The following is a 25,123-nucleotide window of genomic DNA, read 5'->3' on the forward strand; positions in this document are numbered from 1 at the left end:
TCTTTAACGTCCCTTATTCAGTTGCCCCAGCTCTGTTACATTGTATTTTTTCATTTAATTGAAGAAACTGAAACATCATCACGTAAGTATTACTCATCTTCAAAGTTACTAGTTAGAATGACTTTATTACATCAATATGGATCAGAAATAAGGCAAATTTTATGAAAAGAAGCAGATAAAAGGGAAAAGGGTTCTTTCAGTTTAGCTTTGCCGGGGAGCAAGGTGAACAAAAGGGGGGAAAAAAAAAAAAAAAAAAAGTAGTAGGTTGCCCTGGTATTGACTCTCCCTGTTTAAACACATTTTAGAAATAAGCATATCAATGACCCAGGGGTATACCTTCATGTAGGAGGTTAGGGTCCTGGCAAACATCTCCTACCTAGCAATGACAGCTACAGAACGGAATCTCTCAAATAACTTACACATGAGACAATGCTGGAGTAAACCACACTACCCTGTTCGCTGCTGTAAAGTTTCACCTTAATGCCTTACAACCGTGAACTCCATAAAAAATGAGCAGATACAGATATACTGCTCTTAGGAGACCATACCAAACAACATATTTTCCAGCTTCCATGAATTTTAGTTATAAAGCATTTGCTTAACACAACAGCAAACATTTTTCAATTTCACAGGGGAACATTTAATCCCACAACTCTTTTTTAACTGCTTCCAAAACCCAAAACAAAGCATCCAGGTCATAAAAGACAGCTGTAATACAGTTCACTTAATTATTTAATTAACAATTAAATAAACAATTATTTAATTCAGCTATACATTTCTTCTGAAAGACTACTGCTGTTGTAGTCAGAAGCATTTTTTCAGACTTGTGCAGATAATATCCTAAGTCTTTCAGATAAATACACTATCAAATGTAGCAACAACCTAAGCAAAATTCACCATACGTTAATCAATAATACCGGGAGGGGGATGGGGGGTCGGGGGAAACCCATAACCAAAAACCTTACTATTTGTAGCCTGTTTATTTAGCTTTAAAAACAGAGGTGGAAACACTGAGCTATTAAATAATAACAAGGCCAGGTAAACCACTACACCCGTATTCCCCCTTTACAATGAGCGGGCTCAGACCTTTCAATAAATCAGAACTGTTTTAAATGTAAAGCCTCGATTTTAGATTCATCTGATCCATTAAGCTTTACTCAAAAGAAGTCAAGAGTTAATTTTCAGTTCTAAACATGATCAGTGTCCAGAATGAGCTTTTGATAAACCATTAATAAATCATCAGAATTACGAAGTGCTCGAGCCCAAGTCCTATGGTCCCTTGTTCATGATATTAAGAATCTCTTCTCAAGAAAAGCAAGTAGACAACTCTTCGGAAGTATTGTACCAGTCATCTTTCTTCCCAAATTAGAAAGAATGATGGTAAGTGACTGAGAGACAATGTCTCTCAAAGAAGATGACAGCACAACTGGCCCAGCTCTAGGTGCCACAGCAGCACTGACTGCCAACCACTGGCTCCCTAATACATACCTCAATTTAGACCCAGAGGGTGCTCACACATCATCACCACTCACCCCTCTTTGGTTCATATTGTGGCCAAGCCTTGGAAGTGCATTCCTGCTGCACACCAGGAGCGCTCAAGTGCTGATGTGTGTTTGGCACACAGCATCAGATTAGAGCCAGTCCAGGCAAATGCAGAAACCTATGGATACCTGTCCTCACCACGAACTGTTTTGCTTTACAGATTTCTTCCTCTTGTTCCACATTTCCTGCTAATGTAGGCATAGCGCTAAAATACAGGATCTTCGAGCTAAGGCATCTTAGATATACCTCTTTTAAAGTATTCTGCCCTTTGGCTGCAGATCCTGCAGCTTACTATTTGAGAAAGGCTTACCTGTATGCCACTGGTAGCTGACCCCAACCTACACATCAGCCAGACCACACACCAAAGCACCAAATTTTAAAAAATGGATCTTTTCTCACTACTCAGTAAAAAAAGGCCTCCAGCCGTGCAAAAAAATATAAATGCTTAACTTAAAAATTGTATGTATAAAATCTTTTGTCCCAAAGGATCCCTAATCAGCTCATTAAAACATCTGAACACAGAGGAAATTGCTTATTTCTAAACTGAACACAGTCACCACAGGGATCTCACACACACACACACGCGCTGTCTAGCACAAAAGGAAGAAAAAGAAAAAACCTACCGTCACACCTCCCTCAGTGCATAACATTATAGTTAGCTCTGTATTGCAGTCCTACTGAAGTCCACAGCCAAACTTCTATTGCTGTACAGCATCACGATTTCATCTCTTACCCCAAATCACATCAGTAATTGCTTACTGTGTTAAACTGAGCTATTATAAACATGCCTTATATCCATGCCTCATATAACCCATGGGCAGGAACTCCTTTAATTAAATTTTAAAATTCAATTCAAAATTCAACTTCTAGGTTCACAGTTAGGAACCTAGAAAAGGTGGCCTGATTTTTCAGATTGCTTGAGCACAGTCCTGGCTGTCACAGCCCTTTTATTTTGGCCTATATTTGGAAAACATAAAGCAAAAGGGCAGCAATGCAGATACTTGTTCAAGTCTCAGGCTGTGTTAATGCCTGTAAAGTTTTTATCAGTTTAGATAAAGACCCCGCTGCCCCCTGCAGCCCAGCCAGCCTCACCAGACCACCCACCTAGCTGCAGACCTTGCCCACCTCCAAGAAGCCATCCTCCACCAGCGTGCAATTCATTAGACACTGAGAAGCAGGACCATGTCGTGTAGCACACTAAGCCTGATGTGCCTACTTCAGGGTCAGGAGAAGGACCCACCTGCAAGACCCTGCGAGCTGTTTAAAGTACCATCTCCACTGGGAAGATGGGAGGATGCTTTCCAGGCAGCAATAGCTCTGCCTAAAACAGTTTGGGAAATGTTGGACGGGGAAGGGGAAAGGAAGCAATGAAGTGGTAACTGGTTTTAGTAAACATAAATACGAAACTGCCCATCAGTGTCTTTTTCAGGGTTCAGGATGATTTTGTTTTTTCCCACAAAGGAAAATAATAATAACAATAAAAATGAGCTGCTCCTAACTCTTCCTGACTTCAGGATACAAAAACTTTCCGCAGCCTCAGGGAAATTCTCCACACCACTGCCCAGTCATCCCCACTTGGGTGTACAGAAGCTGCAGTGGGAAATCTCAAAAGCTGTTTCTGTTTGTTTGGCTGTTCAACACAATTGTGTTGAAAAAGAAAAAGAAACATGTAGTTTTCATGCAATACAAGGTTATTTACAAAGTTTAAATTAAAAAGTATTTGCCTTTACTAGCTCGGAACAATGACTGTTTCTCTCTCTTTTCTATTTACCTATTGAAATGTGCTCATTATTCTGTACCTTAGGAACCTTACATTTTAAAGCTTAGCTTAGGTGCCCATTCACACACAATTCTGAGATGACCATAAGCCAGTAGCAATGTTTCATATACTGACCTGCAACAGATTATAGAAGTTATACTTAAAAACAAAAAATACTTCTTCTTTCCTGTTTGCAGGAAGCTTACGTAAGTTTCCAGTCAAATACAGGGTCTATGCTATCAAGAACTGCAAACTGCTTTTATCACAATGAGGTGTTTATTTCAGATTTTAAATTCAAAAAGGCAATTAGCTGATACAGTCCACAATATCTAAAACACTGCTATAGACCTGCAATACTGGTTTTCAAAAGAATATATTATATTTATTCAATAATCAGTCATTTCAAAGCAAGACAAGAAAATGATGGACCATGTCAGATTTTACTCTTTGGAAGTAATGGAGTGTGGACAATCTCACTTAATTACTTTCCAAAGAATTAATTTAGTGAAATCATGTTAACATATCATTATCCCCACCCCATCTCCCTAAAAAACCTCAGGGAGCTACTTCCACACTTTAATTATGTAATGGACAAACATTTAAAATTGTGTTTCATGGAAGAAAATAACCATCCGTAGTTCCTTCTGCACTCCCTCTAAGCTTTCACAATCCCTTATGGTTGCACAATTAGCCTCATTTCCAAACAGCAAGCACCACTCAAAAAATTCAGTCATTATACCAATTCAAGCAACCTTCCTACTTATTTTCTCACATCTTTCTCGAGATTTTAATGATTAAAAGACAGGTTCTTCATTACAGCGTCACACAATTTCTCTTGACAAAAGAACAGCAGCATCAACTTTAAAATCTGCATGTTAAATTTCTAAGGAAAGGAGAAGCGGAAGGGAAGTCAGGAAAAAAACTATTAAAATGTATGTCACTGACTGGTGTACTCCCTGTATCCTCATCTATTCACTTTTTAATAATGTAGTTCTAATACAGTTTTAATCCTTATTTCAATTGTTTGCACGTGGCTTAAGTTTTAATAAAAGAATCTTGAGTTTTGCTAATCTTAATTAGAATTTAAAACACATAATCTATCAACTCTGTTAAAGTACTATTAAATTTTTTAAAAACTCCTTCAAGATCAGATAAAGCATGTTTTTCTGCTGAGAGCCCAATCCTTTAATTTGCAATTCTGTATGTTGTTTTATTCATGATAAAATACTTGATACTTGTAGTTTCTCTCCATACTGCTAACACTGACACAGATTCTCTATTGAGGTTTGACTATCACCGAAGGATTCTCTCATGACTGGTCTACATTTTCATTTGTTTTTAAAAGTTTAGTTAACAAAAAAAATACAGGAGAGGGGGGAGGGGAGCAAATGAAAAATTAAATTCCAGTAACTACAATTAACACTATCCATGACTAAAATGAGCTTTAATAATTCATTATTTAGAAATACACAGCTAATTAAAGGGCAACAAATTCATTTTACTTATATAGTGTCTTATTAAAAATAATAGTTCGAGCTTTAATAGGCTAACAATATATATTGTGAAAGTGTCCATTACAGCAAGTTATTTTAATTTCATAGTGTACTGATTTATTCTGCATTCAATTACTGCACATACCAAAAAATGTGTGTCTCTACGCCACCCCTCCCCTTTATTCCAGGACAGAAGAAAGTAAGTTCTAGAAGCAAGCTGACAGAAAAAAAAAAACCAAAACAAAACAACAAACAACCTTATATTCTATAGAGCTTCAAAACGTGTGAAACAGATACTTACTGCAAAGTCCAATCCAGCATTACATTTAAGAATTCAATTGTAAGAGCCAGAACAAATCTCAATGAAAGAAAAAACCAGAACTGCTTAGACAGCATTTTCTTAGGTAATAATATCTTCTACTGTCCTACAAAACTGATAGAACCTTCATGTAGGGTATCTCCTCCAGTGCTGAGTTCAAAACACGCTGCTGTCCTGGAGGGAATAGGTCTAGAGATGAAACATGAGAAAGCCTTGTTTGTCTGCTGTTGTTACAGGACTTTGAGAAAAACAACAAACATGAGTAATGCTATTAACATGTTTGCAATAGCTTTCTGAACATGCTTGCAACATCTTTTCATACACACAGTATGAATCTGCCCACTGAGAACCAAATTAAATACAATCTTGCTTTGCATTATTCCTAGGAAGTGATCACAATAAAACAAATTACAGTCTCTTCCAACCCTGGACAGATTTGAACTAGTGACCTGAAAGCTGTAAGGCTCGATTTACCATTGTTCCTTCCCTAATCCATCCTACATTGTGTGATTTTGGTCCAGCTGTAGGAAAAGGGTAACTGGCTGTATTTCAGAACATTAGGGAGAGGAAGCATGAGATTCAAATGGGAAAGAAGAGCCAGCTGCCAGAATAACTGTCCAAAAAGGTTTCCTGTTTGTGGTGTTCACTTCCTCGCTGACAGGGCATCACTCCACTTGTAGATACACAAGTCAGAGAGAGAAAAGGTACATATATTCAATTTATTTTCAGTAATGGTGGATAATTACAGAAGCGGAAGATTCAAACTGGAAATAAACTGACCACAACTAGTATATGAACTGATTCACTCTATTTACTTTTCATGACTGAGAGTTATCAGAACTATTACCTGTCAAAAATCATAATAATATGATTTAGTGATTTTGGGGGGAGGGAAGGAGCAAAATGGAACTGTTACTTTTTAAAGAGGGTATTTTTTATTATTCTGTGTGCTTTTTTTCATAAATGTTAATATAGTTATCACTTCAAAATTTTCTCAAACTCCGAATTTTCCTATTAGCAATTACACTTATTACACTTCAGGTAATCAGTTTTAACAGAACGGTAATTACTATTATGAAATCCCTTGCCAAAGAAATCAATTCCATTAAGAAAGAATTTGCTTCACACTTTTTTTACTGCTTTACCCAGATACTCTAAATTTGAAGTTTCTGTCAAACAAGGAACCTGTAATTGCAAAAATGGTGTTTTGACAGCTACAAATCTCCCATTAGCCAGATGAAGGATATTAAAAAGATGCTACAAGTTGTAAACAGATCAAGGATAAATTGTCACTTCCTTCTCTAAGTCCAGACATGCATTTTGCAGAGGACAGGAATCATAGATTTCACCCTTTACATTATTTTATATGCCTAATAATCCTGCCCACAGCCATTAGCATGAAGGCCATGTTTATTAGGTCGTTATTATGGCTATAAATGGATAAGGAATTGCGGTCAGAGGACCCACAAACCTCTGCCCACATTCTACGTGCCTCCCCAACCTGCCTATAATCACGACTGATCACTCTTGCAGCTCAATAAATCAGCTGGAGGCAAGATGAGCACTGTCTAGAATTCCAGTACGTGCCTTGCTCTGTAGTTTCATGTCCAGCATGGTTCTCTCCATCAGTTTTTAAGCAGACGCTAAAAACCTCGACGCTACCTTGCCTTATCAGGATCCTACCACTTTTACCTTCAGCTTAAATAACACATTACTAACACCCTGATTGACTGCAGATAAACATAATGGCTTTCTACCTAAGAACTCCATAAAAGCTACATCAATAGCAAGGAAGGTACCTATAACCAGGCACAGTTAAACAAACTTTATTTTTCAACATGCAAAATAAATCAACAGTATTGTTCTTTACCTAGAAAGCGAGATGTAAGTTGAGAACTGCCCTTAGACAGGCATGAAAATGAGTTATTTTAGTGTCTGTCTTAAACAAACAGAATAGGCACAGCCACTAGCAAAGCACTTTGTGTATCTGAAGAGACTGTCCTCTGAAAGTTAAGAGGGAGATTTCAAACAAATGTGATAAACTCCTCCAAAATAGGTATGTATTTTCCTCTGAGTTTAGAGCTAAGGAAACTAAGGCAACAAGAATGAAATAACTTGCCTAAAATCACAGTGGAAGTTAATATTTCTTGCTTTGATACTATCTCAGACTGACACTTGCGTTCATTAACACATTTCTCAAACGCCAACCCTACCCTTACTGCTCTGTAAACCAGTTGAAGAAAGTAGGTGTCTTTGAACTAGCTGTGCTAAATATTTGCCCTAGATTTTAGACAGGCAGCTCAAAACGAACATATTTTCCTCACCTCTTTCTTCTCTTCCTTCTTTCTTCACTTAACATATTTAAAATACCTTATTAAACAATCATGCAGACTAGATCTGCATATGAATAAAAAAGTGGAGTGGGGGAAGACCCAAATTATTCTCCTGAATCCAGAGCCCTTTCTAGAGCGAAAGGGAAGCTTGGGGTAAGTTTGCCCTCATATTACTCCTTTGCAATCTGACTAGGTCCAATAGCGAAGATCCTGTCTCCCCCATCACAACCTCCTGCCCACCACTGCTCCCTTCCTCCTCTATTCCTTCTGTGGCTGCCACTCTCCCGAGCAGGGAGAAGGGACCACTAACACTTCAGGAAAAAGTTCAGCCATCCTTGGACCCAGGCTAGAGTTCAGTCGTTACCCTACAGCTGATCCACAGTTATTTTTACAGGAGAACAGGCTTTGTATCCTGGTCTTTCCAAACACAATACGTACAAGGCAGTCTCTTCATCGTTTCTTCAGTTTGAGACCATCAGAAAATTCCATCGTGTCTTTATTTGTAAAACTAAAATGAAATCCTTTCTTCTAGGTTCAGAACAGCAAACCTTACAACGTACAGCAATGACCACTTGGAGTGCTTACCAGCCATTTCTGTATTTCACTTTACCCTATATCAAAACCACATTCTCCTTTACATCTCCACCACTTTCTTGCTCTCTGTTTGGTTCTTCTTCATGCCTGCTCCACTCACAACTTCACATCATCTTTCATACTACCCATGACACTTACAAGAGCTTTCCACTTCCCTGTAAAGCAATTTTATTTTCCTTTTTAACCTCAAAAACCTCACTGGCATCCTCTATCTGTACTTTCTTCCTCACAGGTCATGTGTGTCTGTGTGAAGTATCTGACCACCTCAAGGCAGTCTCCAAGGCCTTATTCGCCTTATTCTCTTGTTCTTCATCTCTTCTAATACAGTTTCAATGAAGGCTAACACATAAAAAGTTTCTGAATTCAACCAGTTTCTTTCATAAACACAGAATAATACAAGTTTACAACAACCCTTGAGCTCACTATCTACAATGAGATGACAGCTAGGCAAGCAATCTTGTAACACATTCTAGAGCATAGTATTTAAGGATTAACAAAGATTTTAAAACCTATGTACAGCACAAATACATATGGCTTATTTCCATCATGTGTAATAGGTGCTCAGAGTTACAAAATCAATGTGACAGTTCTCAGAAATAAGCTACTCTGCTTATTCAAACTATTCAGAAAGTGTTGCTACTCCTACTGCTCCCACATGCATGCTACAATCATGCAAAGTATGACGTGTGACACTAGCAAAAGCAAAGCCCAGGGATTTTAGTAGGAAGACAGCTTGCTTATAAATGGGTTAGGGTATAAACTCTGAAATACATTGCTGCATGTTTGGGGGGGGTTAAAATACTTAAATGAAATATTTACTAGGTTTAGGCAAAACAGGCATCTGCTATTAGCGTACAACCCCTGTACAGAGTCATAGTTTTCCCTCCTGAAAAGCTCTGAGAATCCGTACGGCGTCAGCACACAATGCATAGCCCCCATGCACCACTCATCACGCACTGAAAAACTGCTCCTGCAATCTCAAAGTCTGCACGTATTAGTTTTCTGCTAACCTGTCCCTTTCTCGCTCCACACGACAAAGAAAATCACGTGGAATTTATCATCTTCATTTCTTCCAAGAGAAGAGGCAGCTATGTTTGATGCAGTTGCTGTCATGATGCAATTTAATATGAACCCGACTCCAGCAGCTCAGACAGCAGCAGAAAGCCAGACCACTACTAAAATCTAGAGGAATAAGAGCTCCAAAAATCAATTTTCAATGAAATATGGGATTACAAATGCTCGCAAGTTTGCTGTTAGAAAGCAATAACTAGACTCAAAATAAGGTGGTTTTGAGCATAAAGTTTACTATGAAGAACTCTTTGTAACATTTACAATACCAGATTTATTTCCCCCCAAACAACACTAAACACCAGCTAGCTGGATAATCCCAAATACTATGCAGGCCAATCCCCAAATACCTCCTCTGAGGATCCTGGCAGCTCCTCGCCTCCTTCTTCCTTTTTTACAACCTGTCACTGCAGCCCAGCAGCTCCAGTCACCCCACCACCCTGGCGATGCCACCACCACCACAACCCCCACCTTCCAAGAGAACAGAAGGAAAAATCAGTTCAGGTCAGCTACCTGAACTCTGCAGGGGGATCAAGCCGGCCAAAACCTGCCCCTGGCTGGTGCGGAGGGCGGCGGGGGGGTCCGCGGGAGGGCGCGGAGCGGGGCGCGGGCGGAAGGACACCTGTCCCCCGCACCGCCGGGACGGCCGCCACTGCGCGCCGCAGGGTCACCGGCGTGCGCTCGCTGCTCGGCTGTACACACACACACAGACAGACACACAGACATGTGTGTGCAGGTTGGCATAGGCGCAGCGGGGACACATAGCGGTGGGTGATCGCTCGGGCTACCAGACCTGCCTCTGAGGCAGGCACACGCGTATCTATGATACATACACACGTTCGCACACATATCTGTACACATCCCCGCGGCGGAGGCGCAGAAGTTGCTCGCAGGGGCACCCCGCGCCCAGGGCTGGCAGGTTTCCCGCTGTATAACGGGGGAGGCTGAGGGGGGTGAAGTTTCCTCCCTCCTCCTCCTCCTCCTCCTCCCGCCCCTCTCCCCGAGTTACGCCGCGCGGCCAGGCTGGCCCTGGGCGGCGGGGGCGACGCCGGCAGCCTCGGACAGGCCCGCTCCCGGCGCTGCCTTCCCCGCGCCGGCCTCCGTCTCCGCCCCGCCGGGGCGCCGGGACCCCGCCGCTCGCCGGGGACGGCCGCGGGAGGCGGCCCCCGCCCCTACCGTTGCAGAACTGGAGCAGCGAGGAGGTGTCGTAGAGGCTGCTGTAGCTGGAGAAGCCGTCCTCCATCCTGCCGCTGCGCTCCCGGCCTCCCCTCGGCTGTCCCGGCGGCCGCCCGCTGCCTCCTCGCCCACACGCTGAGGAGCGGAGGCGGCTGGGGCCGCGGCGGCCTGCTGCCTGCCTCACTCAGTTGCCATGGCAACCCATTCACTCCGCCGCGGCTGGGGCGGCGGCCGCTCCGCCGCTGAGGCGAGGGGGGAGACCCGCGGGGCGGGGCGGGGCGCCGTCACGGCGCGGCGGCGGGGGGGCGGCGGGCGCGCTCTCCGCACCGGCCGCGGCGCTGCTCCGCGCCCGGCGGCGGCTGGCCCGGCGGCTCTGCGGCGGGCGGCGCGGCCTCCGCCCCGCGGCTCGCAGGCGGAAGGGAGATCGCGGCGCCGCGGCGGCGGGGCCCTGTCAGAGCGGGCCGGCGGGGTCTGGTGGGAGGGGAGCCGCCGGGCGGCGGGGAGGGCCGGGGCACCGCTAGGGCGAGCGGGGAGCGGCGCCGCGTCGTTCGGCGGCGCGGCCATTTCCCCTCAGCGGCTCCGCCGAGCCCCCGCGCCGGGCCGGGCCTGGCCGCCCCCGCGCCGCCAAGCCCGGCCCTCGTCTGAACGCGGGGCGAGCCCCGGTTCCCCGCGGCGCCGAGGGGCCGTGCCGGCCGCCTGCCCGCGGGGCGCGCCGAGACGGGCTCCCAGATCGGGGCGAGGCGGGGCGGAGGCGCCTCCCGGCCCTGCGGGGGGCAGCACCCGCCGGGCGCGCAGCGAGCGGCACGGGGAGCGCCGCGCCGGGCTCCCCGCACACGCTGCGCGGTAGCTGCCGGGGCAGAGCGCCGCGCCGTGAGCTCAGCATCCCTCCTCGCTGCAGCCACTCGCTGCTTGCTGCCAGGTCGGTTCAAGCTCCTCTCGCCGCTTGCACTGAAGCAACAGCCTGCGTGTAATAGCACCTTCTGGCCTCCACCGATTTCGGTGACGATTCGGCTGGCTGCCGGATAGAGTTGTCAAGATAATGCTGTAACTGATACTCTCTTACAATAACACGCACACAAAAAGATACATACTGTAATTTGTTGTGCCGTTTTATACGATTTGGGCTGTCTAGTTTGAAGAACGTTATACATTTTTCCTGTACAGGATACTAAAATAATTCCAGCTGGGTTTAATACATTTATCTAGGTTTAACATCCGTTCATGGTGAGATGAGGGTAGTGGCACAAAACCGGTGGCTAGTAATACTGTAAAATTACCTTATGCCTTATGGGCTTCAATTTCTGTGCTAGGGATGTTGGAGTGTCCGGTGACTGAAAGGCGTTTTTATTTCAAGCTCCTCAAGGGACACAAGAAAAGTAGTGCATTGCTTATCTTTAGCACCTTTGATCTTAAAAAGATGTCACAGCACTTTAAAAAGCTTGTCTTCAGGTCTCAGTCCTTTCAGGAGCTTTTTGCAGGGGAGTTCCATCACGCAGATCCATTTACAGGCATGGGTTTGGTATATACGAGTCTTTTCACCAACCACTAAACCATGGTAGTGCTAACACAAAAATATGCTGTAAAATTAGGCAGAGATATCAGTTCCATATTAAAGCAGAGTGCAAAGTGCTCCCTCCTGAATTGCCAGTGCCAATATCGGTAGAGCTGATGTCATCTCCAACACAAGTACTTACCCAGCCTATAGTGCTTAATTTGTATCTGACAAAAACAACGGCATTTTATAGCTATGGGCAATAAAATAACAGAAGTTTGTGGTAGTTTAATTATATAAAAAGGCATGGAAGAGAGAATTGCTTCAATGATACTGAAGACAATAGATTTTCTTAATGTTTTAAATGAGCCATGATTCTTTCTCATCTTTAAAATTAACACAGGTCCCTTAGGTTTTCTCATGACCTTTTCATTCATAAGCCATCAAACTTTTCAAAGATGTCATAATCTAAAAAATTGTACACACAGAAACACATGCATGGGATTTTTGGCAGACAAGTTACAACAATAGAAAAATTAAGCTTATTTTGAATACAATTTTTAATGAAGAATTTCCTTCATATTAAAACACTATTACCATGATTAAGTTATTCTTTTTGAGGTTGAGAAGTGGCTTAATATGCTGATTTTCCACTAGCTGGAAACAGTTTCAGCACAGGTGGTGTGCATGACATAAGATATCAATGTTAGCTTAACCTGTACCTCCGTCAGATGTGCAAGTTTTGGCAAAGGAGTCTATGAGGCCTATGCTGTCTAAAAGTATTATGTCTGTGGTAAAAAATGTGTTGACAGTGAAAGTGCTACAAAGAGTAGTAAACACCCAATAACTTTTATGATATCTGCCAAAGCAGAAGAAAGGCCAAAAAGGGGCAATGCAGCTCCACTGCAAAAAGCAGAAATTAAAAGTCACTTAGAAACTCAAATCTAAACCTGATCTGAATGCAGCATCATTAAAGGAAGATACAACATCTAAAACCTCATGATAGATTACCCACCAAAATTAGTTGTGAAGGTGTCGGTGAAGCCTATCAGCTCACCATGCTGCAAATCAGCTCAGTGATGGGACAGAAATGATCTCAGCCCTGGTCTCTAGGTGCTGTTATGATGCCATTGTATTCTGAGAGCAAGGATCAGAAAAGGAAACCGGTTTCATAGTTTAATTGCAATGATTTCGAGACCTGTTGCAATCTTAATACACTAAACTGCCCCACAAGGCACAAAATGAAAAAAAAAAATCAGTCTGGCTGTGGGAACAATGGGACAATGGATAAGGATGCACTAATGCATCTCTGGGAATTCTGCCGGTATAGTGAAACAAAGAAAACACTTCTTTTTATTGTCCATTTTTCAGTAAACTATACATTTAATCATTTGTATAGATCAAAGGTAGTGCACCAGAAAATGGGAAATCATGCAGATGGGAGTGTGCCATCCCATACACAACACAGTGGGACCGGTGTATCTGGAAGGGATTTGTTGCCATATGTTTGCGCATGCTTATTGTTGGTAGTGTCAGAAACTGTGATGTTACATTTTTGAAAGCTGTATTTTGTAACTAATGATTTAAGTTTCATTTCTATTCAGTAGTGTAATACAAAATATTATTTGCTAAGTGAAAACAAAAGAGCTTTTACCCATCCCTAGCTGAATTTTCAGGTGTATAATTCTCCAATTTTAGGACAAAGAAGCCTTGTTTTCACTCCCTGTTAATAGGCTATAGTCAAATAATTTTTATGGTCTTTGTATTCCTGTTCCTTTTTTATTTCTCTTTCTTTTGCATTACTAATAAATGAAAAAAGATACCCTGCAGCAGGTTCACATCAGAAGTGTCATAGTTCATAACTCTCAACAGTATAGAATTGTACAGTGTTATAACTAATGATACTCTCAAGTCAAGAGCAAGCTGTCCCAGTCACCATGTCAATATGAAACAAAGAAATCTAAGTTACAGTATCCTTTTAAAATTACTAGAATAGCAGACACTGATTATATGAGTCTTATACCCATACTGTTTACATTTAGCAATAATATTGAGGCAAAAAGCCAAATATAAGCACATTTCACCTGGCTGGTAGAGAAGGACTTTTGAAGAGGGACTTTCGCTTCTGGGTCATTTCTGTGGCTCTGTCATTTAACAGCATCAGGCTGGTTTTGCCATTTGGTGATAGCTTGGACGGCCTGCTCTCATACCTGACAACTGTGCTGGGTGCCATTCATTGCCTTCTGCAGGCTTGTTCAGGGCCTGGGATGATGGCACTCGGTAAGGGATGGACATTGGGATTTGGATGTCGGTGGCAAAGCCTGCTGTGCAGAGCTGCTAATGGCAACAGGTGTAGTGGGTCCTTCGCAGAGGTTACGGGAGATGAAGGCTCGGTTCACCACCGGGGCTGGAAGGTTCTTTAGGTCAGCGCAATGCATGTGTGCTGAACAGATCAGGAAAGCTTGGATGGCGGCTGCACACACTGATCTATTTTGTAACTAGAGAGATCTTCATCTGGCAAAGCACCTAGCACCATCAGCAAATGTGCTGATTTTGCTAAAAATTGTCAGTGGATATAGCATCTATTTTACCATGACTAACTTCTGAAGACCCCCTCAAGCTCTTTAGCGATCATCTGATAGGTCACCTTTACTGCAGCATGATCAAAGGGACCTGAGCTCAGTTCTGCAGCTCACCATGTTTCCATCTAAGATTTAATCCATTTCACCATTTACAGTCTTACTTAATGCAGCAGTCAGTATCTGCTCAAGCCTGGAAGGTTTTAAACTGCATGTTTGTTCAAGTTTTGCTTTTCCTCTGTGAGTCAGAGGTTTCAGCCATTAAAAAACTGAAGCACTGCAACACTCGGTGCCTGGCCTCAGACTGCGTTCCAAAACACAAGGTACCACGCATGTGCTTCTCCCTGAATCTTACATCACTCATTCAATCCAGAAGAAATGGGCCCCTCTTCCAGCCATTCATTACCAGCACTGGGAGTTAAGTGGGCTGAAGGCTGGAGTCAGAGCACAGACCACATTTCACTGATGCCTTCCTCTGCCTCAGCGTTGGAGGACACGGGTGCTTCGGCACGGGGTCCAGCGCTGGGCAGCTGCAATGGCCAGCAGCAGCAGCAGCAGCAGCAGGCTATGCACTGCAGGAGCCCTCGAGAAGGAAGAACCAGTGCAGTGCCTGGGGTTTAGGCACTTGCAGGATGAGATCAGCATTTAGCAGAGAAGGGCTCTGGGATTAAGTTTTGTGTTTACCTGCCTGAAGTCTGCTGAAATCCTGATTTAGACAGATATTTTTTTCTTCTGTTTTGTTTGCCCTTTCTCTTCAGCAAGCAGCAGCAGAGATTGATTGTTTTTTTAAAGAGAATTTCATGTGGTGAACAGATTTTCATTCTTCAGAAGTAGCTTTTCCTCACGGCTAAACTATCTCCAGGTATTAGAGTGGGGGTCTCTGTCAGGATCGTATCATAAGCTCAGATAAGGATTTCCTCTCCTACTGTGGTGTAGGAAAGGAAGAAGTGCCTTGCCGCCCAGTCTCCTTTGTGAAAACACTTCAACCACTGGAATAATCGTTCATTCTAAATAGCAGAACTCCAGTGTTTCAGCCACAGCAGGGGTCTACATGAATGTCACTACAAAGCACACTTCATGCATGTGGGAAAGATGGGGTATAAGGGGAGGATCACCGTTATGCCAGCACAGCCTGAGCGCATTAAATATACAATATAACAAATGTGGGATGAAACCATCAAAGGTATGCATGGTTTACAATCCAAATGAAAATATGTTGCAATATATCTGTATACATCATGTTTTGAATGACATATATTGGAATTGTGGAAATTTCCCTATAATTAGTAAGAATATTCTTAATCATAATGCCCAGAGGAAAAAAAAAACCCAAACAAAAAAACCCAACAAAACCCAAAACATATTGCTTTGCAGGTTGATTCATTTGTAAATACAAAGAGAAGACTTTGAGGATGAAAAGAATAATCTATGACTCTCCCCATTCACAGATGGGAGGCTACTCAGCAAACAGCAGTGCTTTCAGACTTGCACCACCTTTTTGAATTAAGTGTTGTCTTTATTTTACTTACTTGGAAAATGAGAGGGAAAACATGAAACAGCCAAAGTCATGCCGGGAAGTTAGCGACAGAATCAAAGTAGAATAACTACCAATTGAGTGCACTAACCATTAAACTACCCTGCCTGCAAACACTGAAGGTATTTATTATTAAATGCTTTCAAGCATAGTGCCTGCAATAGAAATACCTTTATTTTTATAAGGTCCCTGAACAAGTTGGGTTCAATGCACATCAATGTATGTAATGGCCAGCTGCAGACTTACTACATCGATAGACAGAACATTATGGTACTGAACTGATGAGAAGCGAAATACACTACAGATACACAGGAATGCAACTCCTTTTCCACCTTCTGTGCAATCTGTGCTGATGGGAATAGCATTTCTGAGATATTAATACTCTGAGAGGTGGATGTGAAGAGGCACAATGATGCATGGCATCACATGAAAAATGATCCATCCGCTCTTGAAAATTACTCCTTTAAAGTTTTCAATTCTAGCTCAGCACTGCAACCCTATTTTAGGTGGCTTTTGCCCTCAGTAGAGGCTGAAAGCTTCCTCTAGCAGAGCAGTTTGAGATCTGTGTGTTCAGGGGCACAAATCCTACCTCGTGTGAGAGTGGCTTCTCTGATTTCATGTACAACAGCTTTGGCACATGTACAACAGCTGTGGCACAGGGTCACCAGCTCATCAGCCAAGGCACAGGAGGGCCACCCCTACAGGTCTGTGTCATTCCCCACTGGGAATTCCCTCTCAGCAGAAGCATCTTTTCTGCACCCTCTGAAACCTCAGGGAGCCCCAGGCATGTAGGTATTGAGAAATCTTTTCAATAAGTATGAAAAAGAGATGCTTTTGTGTGTCTAGCACCACATGGATAGTTCTCCTGCACATGGCTGAGATCACTGGTCTTGTTTTAATTTTTATGTTATGATTATGAAGATGTTATTGTGACAATAAATATTCCACAAGCCTATTTTATGCATATATTTAAGTCATATTTTGTTACGATTTACTATCTGGTTTATACAAAGCCATATACAAAGTGATATAAATCTATGGCTTCTGAGTTCTATGACAGAAGAATAAGAGTAGAGCAAACTATAATGTAGATTTTTTTTTTTTAATGGTGCTTAAATAACAGCATAGCAAATTGACTATTCAAGGTATACACAAAAATCGCCATTTTTAAACAGTGGTACTAAAGTAGTCCTTCTGTTCAATTTTTAGAATAAGCATTTTAATTTTACTGTAACAATTTACAAGAATGTGTAAAACCCAGAGGCAGAAAACAGGATATATGTCCAAATGATATATGTCAGCCACGCTGTGAGAGAGAAGTCTCTCTCCTCTGCAAACAGATATTCACAGCACCTGTGAACAGAGGGAGGTATCTCAACATCACTTTTTATGTTTCCTGGTCAGTAGGATGGTGGTTTAAACTTGTGCCTTATCAGAATGAATAGTAATATTTTTTCACCTTCCCATGTCACTGTTCCACTGATTTCAGGATCCAGCACAATTAAGGGCATCTCATGGGAACCAATGCATACTAGGAAAATTTACTGTCAGCCATGTAAATAATAAAGCACACATAAAAATGTATGTGTAAGATGAAGCACCACATCCGTTCAATATATTAAAGTTAGAAGGGCTAGCTAATCTCATTTATGTCACTTCCTACATTTGCAATAAGAGCTAAAATTGGTAATTTATGTTTCTGGAAATTTGCCCAGATATGGAAAATGAACTATGGCAAGTGTCTTCTGAGAGGTAATCGGAAAAAATACTGCATTTCTTCTAGTGATTTCATATGTTATTCTTGCTTTTAGTTAGGGATTTATTGGAAAAGCTAATTTGTGCTGCTAGACAAAGCATAGAAAGTAGTTCTGGAGAGTTTACCTGTAATCTTAACTCCTGTCATCACATATGCCCATTTACTGCCTCAACTAACTTAGCTTCATGTTTTGCTTATCCATCTCCTGCATCTTTCATCAAATACAATATTAATTGTTCCAAAAGAGGTAAGGGAAGAAAGAAGACAATATTCCATTTCTACAGTGTGGGTTATTTCTGCAATGGACAATAGAAATTCCACTGGTTCAAACTCATTGAATTTCCATGAGCTTTTCCCAAGTGCGTGGAGGAGCAAGAGGGTGGAAGGCAGGATGACCTACAAGGGACAGGCAGGACATTCAGCCTACTACACTCGCAGATTCCTTTGATATCTGCCAAATCCCAAGACCACCTACATTGAGACCTTCATCCCTCCACTGCTTTTGCTGCCTCAGCCCATTTCTGCTTTCCCCATACAAGATCCCAAGACACAACCTCGGCATGGAATAAAACAGTTAAATCATCAGCTGATCTAAACTTGGCTGGCTCAAGAAAAAAGCAACAGGGAACAATCCTTTCCTACAGTTTTCAACACTACTTTACACTAATTTCCAGCATGGGCTGTAGCTTTTATTTTTGTGGATAACTATAGTTTTGTTTTGAATTAAACATTTTTATTTACTTTGGAAGAGAATTTGGCTTGGAAGAAACTTTTTTGTTCTGGTCTGTGCAATCACCCAAGGCCCACGATGTGATCAAAGCAATTTTGTATTGCATGTGTTTTTTCAATGTAATTTCTTTCTACAGATTCATAGCAAGTGTATCCAGAAATTTAGATAAATTGCACTTTTCATCTCCTTTTGACATATAAAACTTCAGAAATAAAATGCAACAAAGTAAATGGTTGAACCGAAGAAGCCTTCACTGAATTGCCCAGGGATGTCAATAGACATAGGGATTTAAATTGCAGGATCAGGTCCATACAGTAATAAAATATTTGGCTTTTAGGAAAAGAATGCTGGTTGTTCTTAAAAGACCTCTGCCAGCCAGTGCCAGGTGTAGGATTACTAATCCTCCTCAGGGGAAGCCATGCGTGGCATTCTTCTCTTTGGTGGTGGCATTCAAGAGAGTCCTGGACAGAGGAAAAAGTAATAGGGGCAATATAATGACAGTCTCTGAATGAAGCCCTGAGAAACAGCCCAGGCCCTGCCACCCGGCTGCCAGCCATCCAAGCATGAAGAACAATCGTGCATTTGTTTTGGATACCGAGTTACCTAATTTTAAAAATGTTTCCTGATGTAGCCGTTTAATTCTTAAGTATTTCACCACCTGACATCTCTCTCTCAAGCTTTCAAAGAAGCAAGAGAAAACCAGAGCTACAGATAAGGGGAAGGATGGAAACTAGAAGGATTTTGCTATTAGCACAGTCATAATTCAAGAAAAAAAAGGGGGAAGAAGACAAGATCTTTTCAACTTTCTGATGCCCAATAGCCCCTCCTTGCCCCACCACTCTCTGACAGAACAAATGTTGGAATAAAGAATAGAATGGATCTCAAAAGAAAAATATGTACTGTGTGCCATAAATTATACAAGCAGATGCAGCCATGAACGAAAGAATTAAGAACATAAACCCCCTGCAGTGTGCACTGTCTTATGAAGGGCTGGAGGTTGCCAAGGGACACTGCGTGACCACCGTGCAGTCCAGGCTAGGATCTTGCTCTGAACATCAGCCTGCAGCCCTGTCATGCAGGCACTTGCTGCCTTTTCCTTCAGATTTTTCCTCTTAAACAGCTCTTTTACATATAAGTACCTGTTTAATGAATATTTGGCCATAACCAGCTTATGGTATGTTTTACAGATGTCTGAGAAATCTTGCAATGAAGAATTTTGCATTTTTTCCCCAAACCTTCCCTTCAAATATTCCCACATGAAGGTAAATGAGTCCCGCTAGACTAAAGGATGGGTAGAATAGGCCAAGGGCCAAGTCTTCATCTGGTGTAACCTGGCAGAGCACTGTCAGTTTCAGCTGAAGTCTTGATTTCATTACTTTCTATTTGTTAGAAAAAGTGTTATATAGCTTTATGGTGCTATATACAGCCATAATCAACAAATAACCTAGCTAGCTGCTTAATGCTTATCAAAGCCTTCGTTCAACTAAACAGGTTTTTGGCAAAGTCAAACCTCTGGATCCAGATTTTTCAGATTTACACATCTAGAATATCTCCCCATTCCTTCATGACATCTTTTATTTCAAGACATTAGCAGCTATTTTCTTATTCAGCAATAATTTCAGCAGGGGAAAAAAAGCTTAGCAATACTGATGTAATTTAGTGCCACGTGACCAATTAAGAAAAAAAAATGCATTTCAAAGAAGTTGACGGCATTCATTTCACATCAGTAAGATGTTTTAAAGCAAACCCATATAAAACTGTGTAAAAGGACATTTTTTCCAACATCACTCTTTTGAATGTCATTTGGTGACCATCCAAGAATAAGGAGTTAAATACTTTATGCTGGAAAAGAATATATATGGCTCATGATTTTTAGCTGTCGTACATGTGAACTTGTGGAAAATGATGCAATCAGAGACCAGAAGCACAGCAAAGTATCTGTTTATATTCAGCTCTGCTGAACAGATCAGAACTGCTGGAGGACTGCAGAAAAAATATCCTTTTCTCTCTTGCTCATGCCCTCCATGGTCTACCTCCTGTTCGGAGTTATATCGTATTCAAGCAATACGATTAGGGGACAGTCTTGATATGGTTTAACATTTTGTACTTTTTCCATTTATCTGATGAAGAGATTTTGCTGTGTCATTCATTCATCATTTCCTTCCATGTGAAATCAGGAAATATAGCATATGAAGACTGCAACCCAGGGTTTTTCTATCCCTGCATGTTTTCCCTTGAAGCTCAGAAGCTCAAGTTATCCCGGTGTAGAGGAAGGAGAAGGAAATGCGGTAATGAAGTTCCTGGCTTCATCACAAGCCCCTTTCTGACCTGGCCAGAAGAAAGTATAAGGAAAGGGATTGAACTCTTCAGGATAAATATGGATGCACAGCAAAAATATGTTGAGGTAAAATCAGAAAGATGAAAGCACCAAACAAGATACAAGCAGGGACAGTGAGGTAACAAGATGTCATTCTACAAATACATACAAAGAAGACCAGGAGAGTGCTGGTCCGCTACTCAGGGGTGCAAGACAGTTATCGATAGATGACATGGGGGAAGTAGAAGGGATTAATGACTGGTTTGTATCTGTCTCCATTAAAGCTGTATTTCAACAAACGTGTTGCTGAAAAATGTAGTTACACCCTCCCTGCTCCACTCCATTCCCACTTCCTCGTTGCCCTCCTGCATCCCACTGCCACAGCGACTTGTCAGGGCATGCAGGGATCCGGCTGGGGCAGCTGATCCAACTGAAAATTAACCTAGCGAATAGATGATTGTTACTAGGATCAATTAGTTCTGCAGTTCGATTCATCTCATGGCTGCACTGTATTCAGATGCCTTTTTTCAGATTAGCTAGGCTCATTACCTTCATCTTAGGATGCTTAATGGCCAGACTGATCCCAGGACAGGTAGTTATTGTCTCTGAGTGACTAGATGTATAGGGTGTCAGAGGGTCAGAAATAGGAAAGCATGGTGCCTGTCTTTAAAATGGGGGGAAATAAGATAGCAGATTATCAATCAGTCTGTAAATCCAATTCTTGCTGCAACATTTAGGATTTTTTAAACAAACTATTTAGAAGATATAGGGGAGACTATCTAGAAGATAAAGGGGAAGTGGGCAGCATTCAGCTTCAGTTTTATGAACGAAGTCCGTCAAGCCAGTCTAGTTCTTTCTATGACTGTATTGTGCTGCGAACAGGGGAAAGGCAGTTGGTGTTGTATAACTCAACTTCAGTAAGGCTTTTTGCACACTCATGATACTCCCATAAGCAAATAAGGAAATGCAGCGTTGCTGACCCTGCTACACCTGTTCTAACAGGTATAAGACTATTCAGGTAATCATACCTAAAAAGTCACAGAAAATAGAAGGGTCTATGAAACATGATTCTGCACAGTTTTGTCCTTCGTCCCATTATAGTCCACGTTTTCATTAGTGACTGAAAAGGGAGCAGAAGACCCACTTAGTAAATGTGCAGGTCACAGCCTGGGAGCTCTGCAAGTATGCTAGTCAACAGGCAGATTAAACTTTAAAAAAAGGTCTTGGCAGCTTGAGGGAACTATCTGTAAAAGCAAGATGAAATGTACTAAGGACCAGTCCAAGGGACTACATTTAGACAGGCATTATCTGCTGAAAGATGAGTAATAACTGGTTGGGAAATAGCCTGACCAAGGGTAGACCACAAACCAAACATTGAGTCAGCTATGTTATGCAGAAAGGATAAATAATCCTGAAAATGTATGAAGAAATCCTTCCAGCCTATTCAGCATTGATAACGCCTCAGTTGGAACATTAAGTCCGGTTTAAATTGTATCAAGAAGATTCTTATTCAGATTAGACATCAAAATGAAAAAAAATATCCAACTGTAAGGGCAGTAAAGCACTAGGATAAGTTGCCTGGGGAAGCTACAGAGCATCTGTGGAACATATCTAAGATCATTTTAGACAAATATGTATCCTGTTTGATCTGATATGTCTGGTCCTCCCTTGGACCAGATTGACCAGATGAACTTTCAAGGTCTTCTCCAGCCTAGTTTTCCTGCGATTCACTTCACCATGTTATTGTCCATCCATGAAGCTTTCTGGGGAACAGTAGCTGCAGGCCCACTTCCATGGGCATTTTGCTGTTGTTCTTCTCATCTGAGGTTCACAAGTAATTGGCTGGAGTGCCTCAGATAATCCCATTTTGCTTACAAAATCTTTCTCTGTTGCTATCAAGCTGGAGTAATATAAATTAGGACATCGCTCCATTTTTCTGTTCTGAGGAGATCAAATCTTGCCTCCGTTTAAGTCATTGGCAATACGTTCCTACCATCCCCAAGAGCAGCTGATGAAGAAAACAGGTTAGTTTATGTCGTACCAGAAAATAAAGTGGATATACCAAAAAATCAAATCACTTTCCTGAGCACTCATCTACAGTGCTTCTGTTCTGGAGGCTACTGATGGAGAATCAGCCTTTCTTCTCACAGTCACTGGTGTGTGTCAGGTCAGGTCAACACGAAGCAACCACAGTCCACTAGTGCTTGTTATAAAATGAGCTAAAGCCCTGCTCCCTCTTATGAGAAGGTACAAAGCAGAGTCAAAACTTGACAAAAGATCACTATCGCAGTTGCAATAGTGAAATGCCAAAAGCCTGAGCAGGCATTAGGACTGAGGTGTCCTCACTGTCTGCTTCCAAAACAGCAAGTGGGCTGCCTGGAATCTCTTTTTTCTACTCTGTTCTCTTTTTTGGATCCACTCCTATAATGCTCATATGGACAAGCTAATGAAGTAAAAAGGCTGTTCACACTGACTGCGGTATTTGCTTTCAGTTAAAAGTGTCTAATTGCTGTTCAGCAGGCAAACACGTACACCTACAGAAAGGAGAGCTCCCTCTGGGTTTGTTGCCCCCGAGCATCTTTAATCAGCACATCTGAAAATATTTTTAAGTGAGCCCAGCCTGTATTTGCCTTCATATCACAAAGATCTGCTAGGGACAGAATCAAATTTTTGGGTGTGTTTATGTTATTCCCTTGTATGAGATTAAAGGTGTTTATGCCTCTCTCTTCTCTGCATTCACAGACACCTACACTTAAAGGCATTCTGTACAAACTGTCTTCCCTTTCCCTCATAAAAGAGTGATAATCTAATATGATTTATTTCCTAGCGGCACAACCTCCTAAACAGGCACTGAAGATATCATTAACCTTGAAGGCTAGACTATCTGTTTTCTGGACTTGCCCTTCACAGTGCTAACAGAAGTAGTTTCTGCAAGAGAAATTTGACTTTTACATTATCTAAGACATGCATTTAAATCCATAAAATATATGGGTCTCTTATATATTCCAGAACCTAAACCACAAAGTTTAAAATGATATCTTCTCACTTACGAAACTCGGACTTGCCATTGTGCTTAGGTGTAATAGTTTGGTATTTGAGAAAGCTGTGACATTTGGATCTGTGTCCAACAGAGGGAGGTGTTCAGGAACACAGATATGGTCCAAAATCTTTTTAAGTTTAAGGAGTTTGACGGAAGTGAGAGGGGCACACAAATGCCAGCAAGCAAAACATACTTTACTATTGCAATTCAATTAATTTATCTGCTCTGTGAGAATTCAGGTGTGGAGTCACTGCCTGCTCGCACAGCCAGACCTACTCAGAAGATGTAGGATCAGACCAAAGGGGATGTTTTTGTGGGAGGACTTTTACATCAGAAAGGTGACAATATCAACTCTGTGTCGGAAAGGAACTATGGTTTTCTTAAAAAAAAAAAAAAAAAAAAAAAAAAAAAAAGCACTACTTAGTTCATACCGCCTGCTTGATGAAAGGCAAACTCAAGCAGAGGTCCAGTCTGGTAGGCAATTTGGTTTCAGTAAAAACCTGAAGTTATTCAGCTGCGCCTTCCTCACAGACAGTCACTATGGCAATGGGAAAATATTGTGAGGTATAGGAATTATGGGAATATGACTCAGAGAGTACAGAAAAAGGAACGTTCAAAAACATAATTCCCAGTAGGCACAGAGTACGCTTTTTAAAAATACATACAAATGGAGGATAATAATCTGGTACTGCTTTGCACTGCTGTATTTATTGGGGAACACGGTTAATAAATATGGAGCCACAGTGCTGCATGTTTTCAGCCCCTCTATTATCAGGGGGAAACAGAAGCTGGCGGCGAAGGAAACGGCGGCACTCTGCTCTGCTCCTTCCAGCCCCGCACCTTTCCCCACAGGACCGCCGTACGGCTGGAACTGCTTTTATCACTAAACGACATGTTTGGACAGGCTCAGTCAAGTCCGTGTGTGACTTCCGTGTCTTTTAAAAGTGGAATGACTTCTCCTGCTTGCAAAGCTGCAGAGGCTGGTGAGAGTCTCCTGTCTCACTGACCCTGGTCCCACCAAACTGGGATTTGCCCAAATACAAAGGAAGTAGCCCAAGGCAAGAGCCACCCCACAGGGAGACATCCCTGCAGAACATCACATGAACAAGGACTACCAGGCTAACCCAGCCCGGTGCTCTGGCTGGCCCAGTAGCAGATGGGCTTCAGCTTGCCAGACAACAGGCATTTGAAAAATAGCTTGTCCTCGGGAGAATTTTCTCCCCAGTTTTGCTCTTTAGTTACTTAGTCCCAGGAAGCATGGATGTAGATATTGATATATATATATAAATTGGTTTTCGCTGTGCTTAAAATAAAATTCTACCTCATGTAGGTAATGATGAATGCATGGCCTGGGTAAGTGGTAGGCGCTCTCCCAATCCTTTATGCTTTTG

The 25,123-nt window shown here is 42.1% G+C and overlaps 1 protein-coding gene across 17 annotated transcripts in view; it reads right to left on the bottom strand.

Moving 5' to 3' along the window:
- Positions 1–25,123, bottom strand: part of EML1 (EMAP like 1) — a 130,456-nt gene that overhangs the window by 74,751 nt on the left and 30,582 nt on the right. For 3 of the 17 annotated variants that reach the window (XM_055716733.1, XM_055716732.1, XM_055716730.1), the window contains exon 1: positions 10,285–10,521. The exons of 12 other annotated variants lie outside the window; for them this stretch is intronic. In XM_055716733.1, the coding sequence (XP_055572708.1) occupies positions 10,285–10,351 (67 nt within the window). In that variant the 5' untranslated portion in view covers positions 10,352–10,521. Of the gene's footprint in view, positions 1–10,284; positions 10,525–25,123 lie in introns of those variants that run through there. 2 more of the 17 variants (XM_055716726.1, XM_055716736.1) reach the window with 2 other exon arrangements.

The sequence above is a fragment of the Falco cherrug genome, chromosome 7, assembly GCF_023634085.1.
Source record: "Falco cherrug isolate bFalChe1 chromosome 7, bFalChe1.pri, whole genome shotgun sequence".
Classification (NCBI taxonomy): Eukaryota; Metazoa; Chordata; class Aves; order Falconiformes; family Falconidae; genus Falco; species Falco cherrug.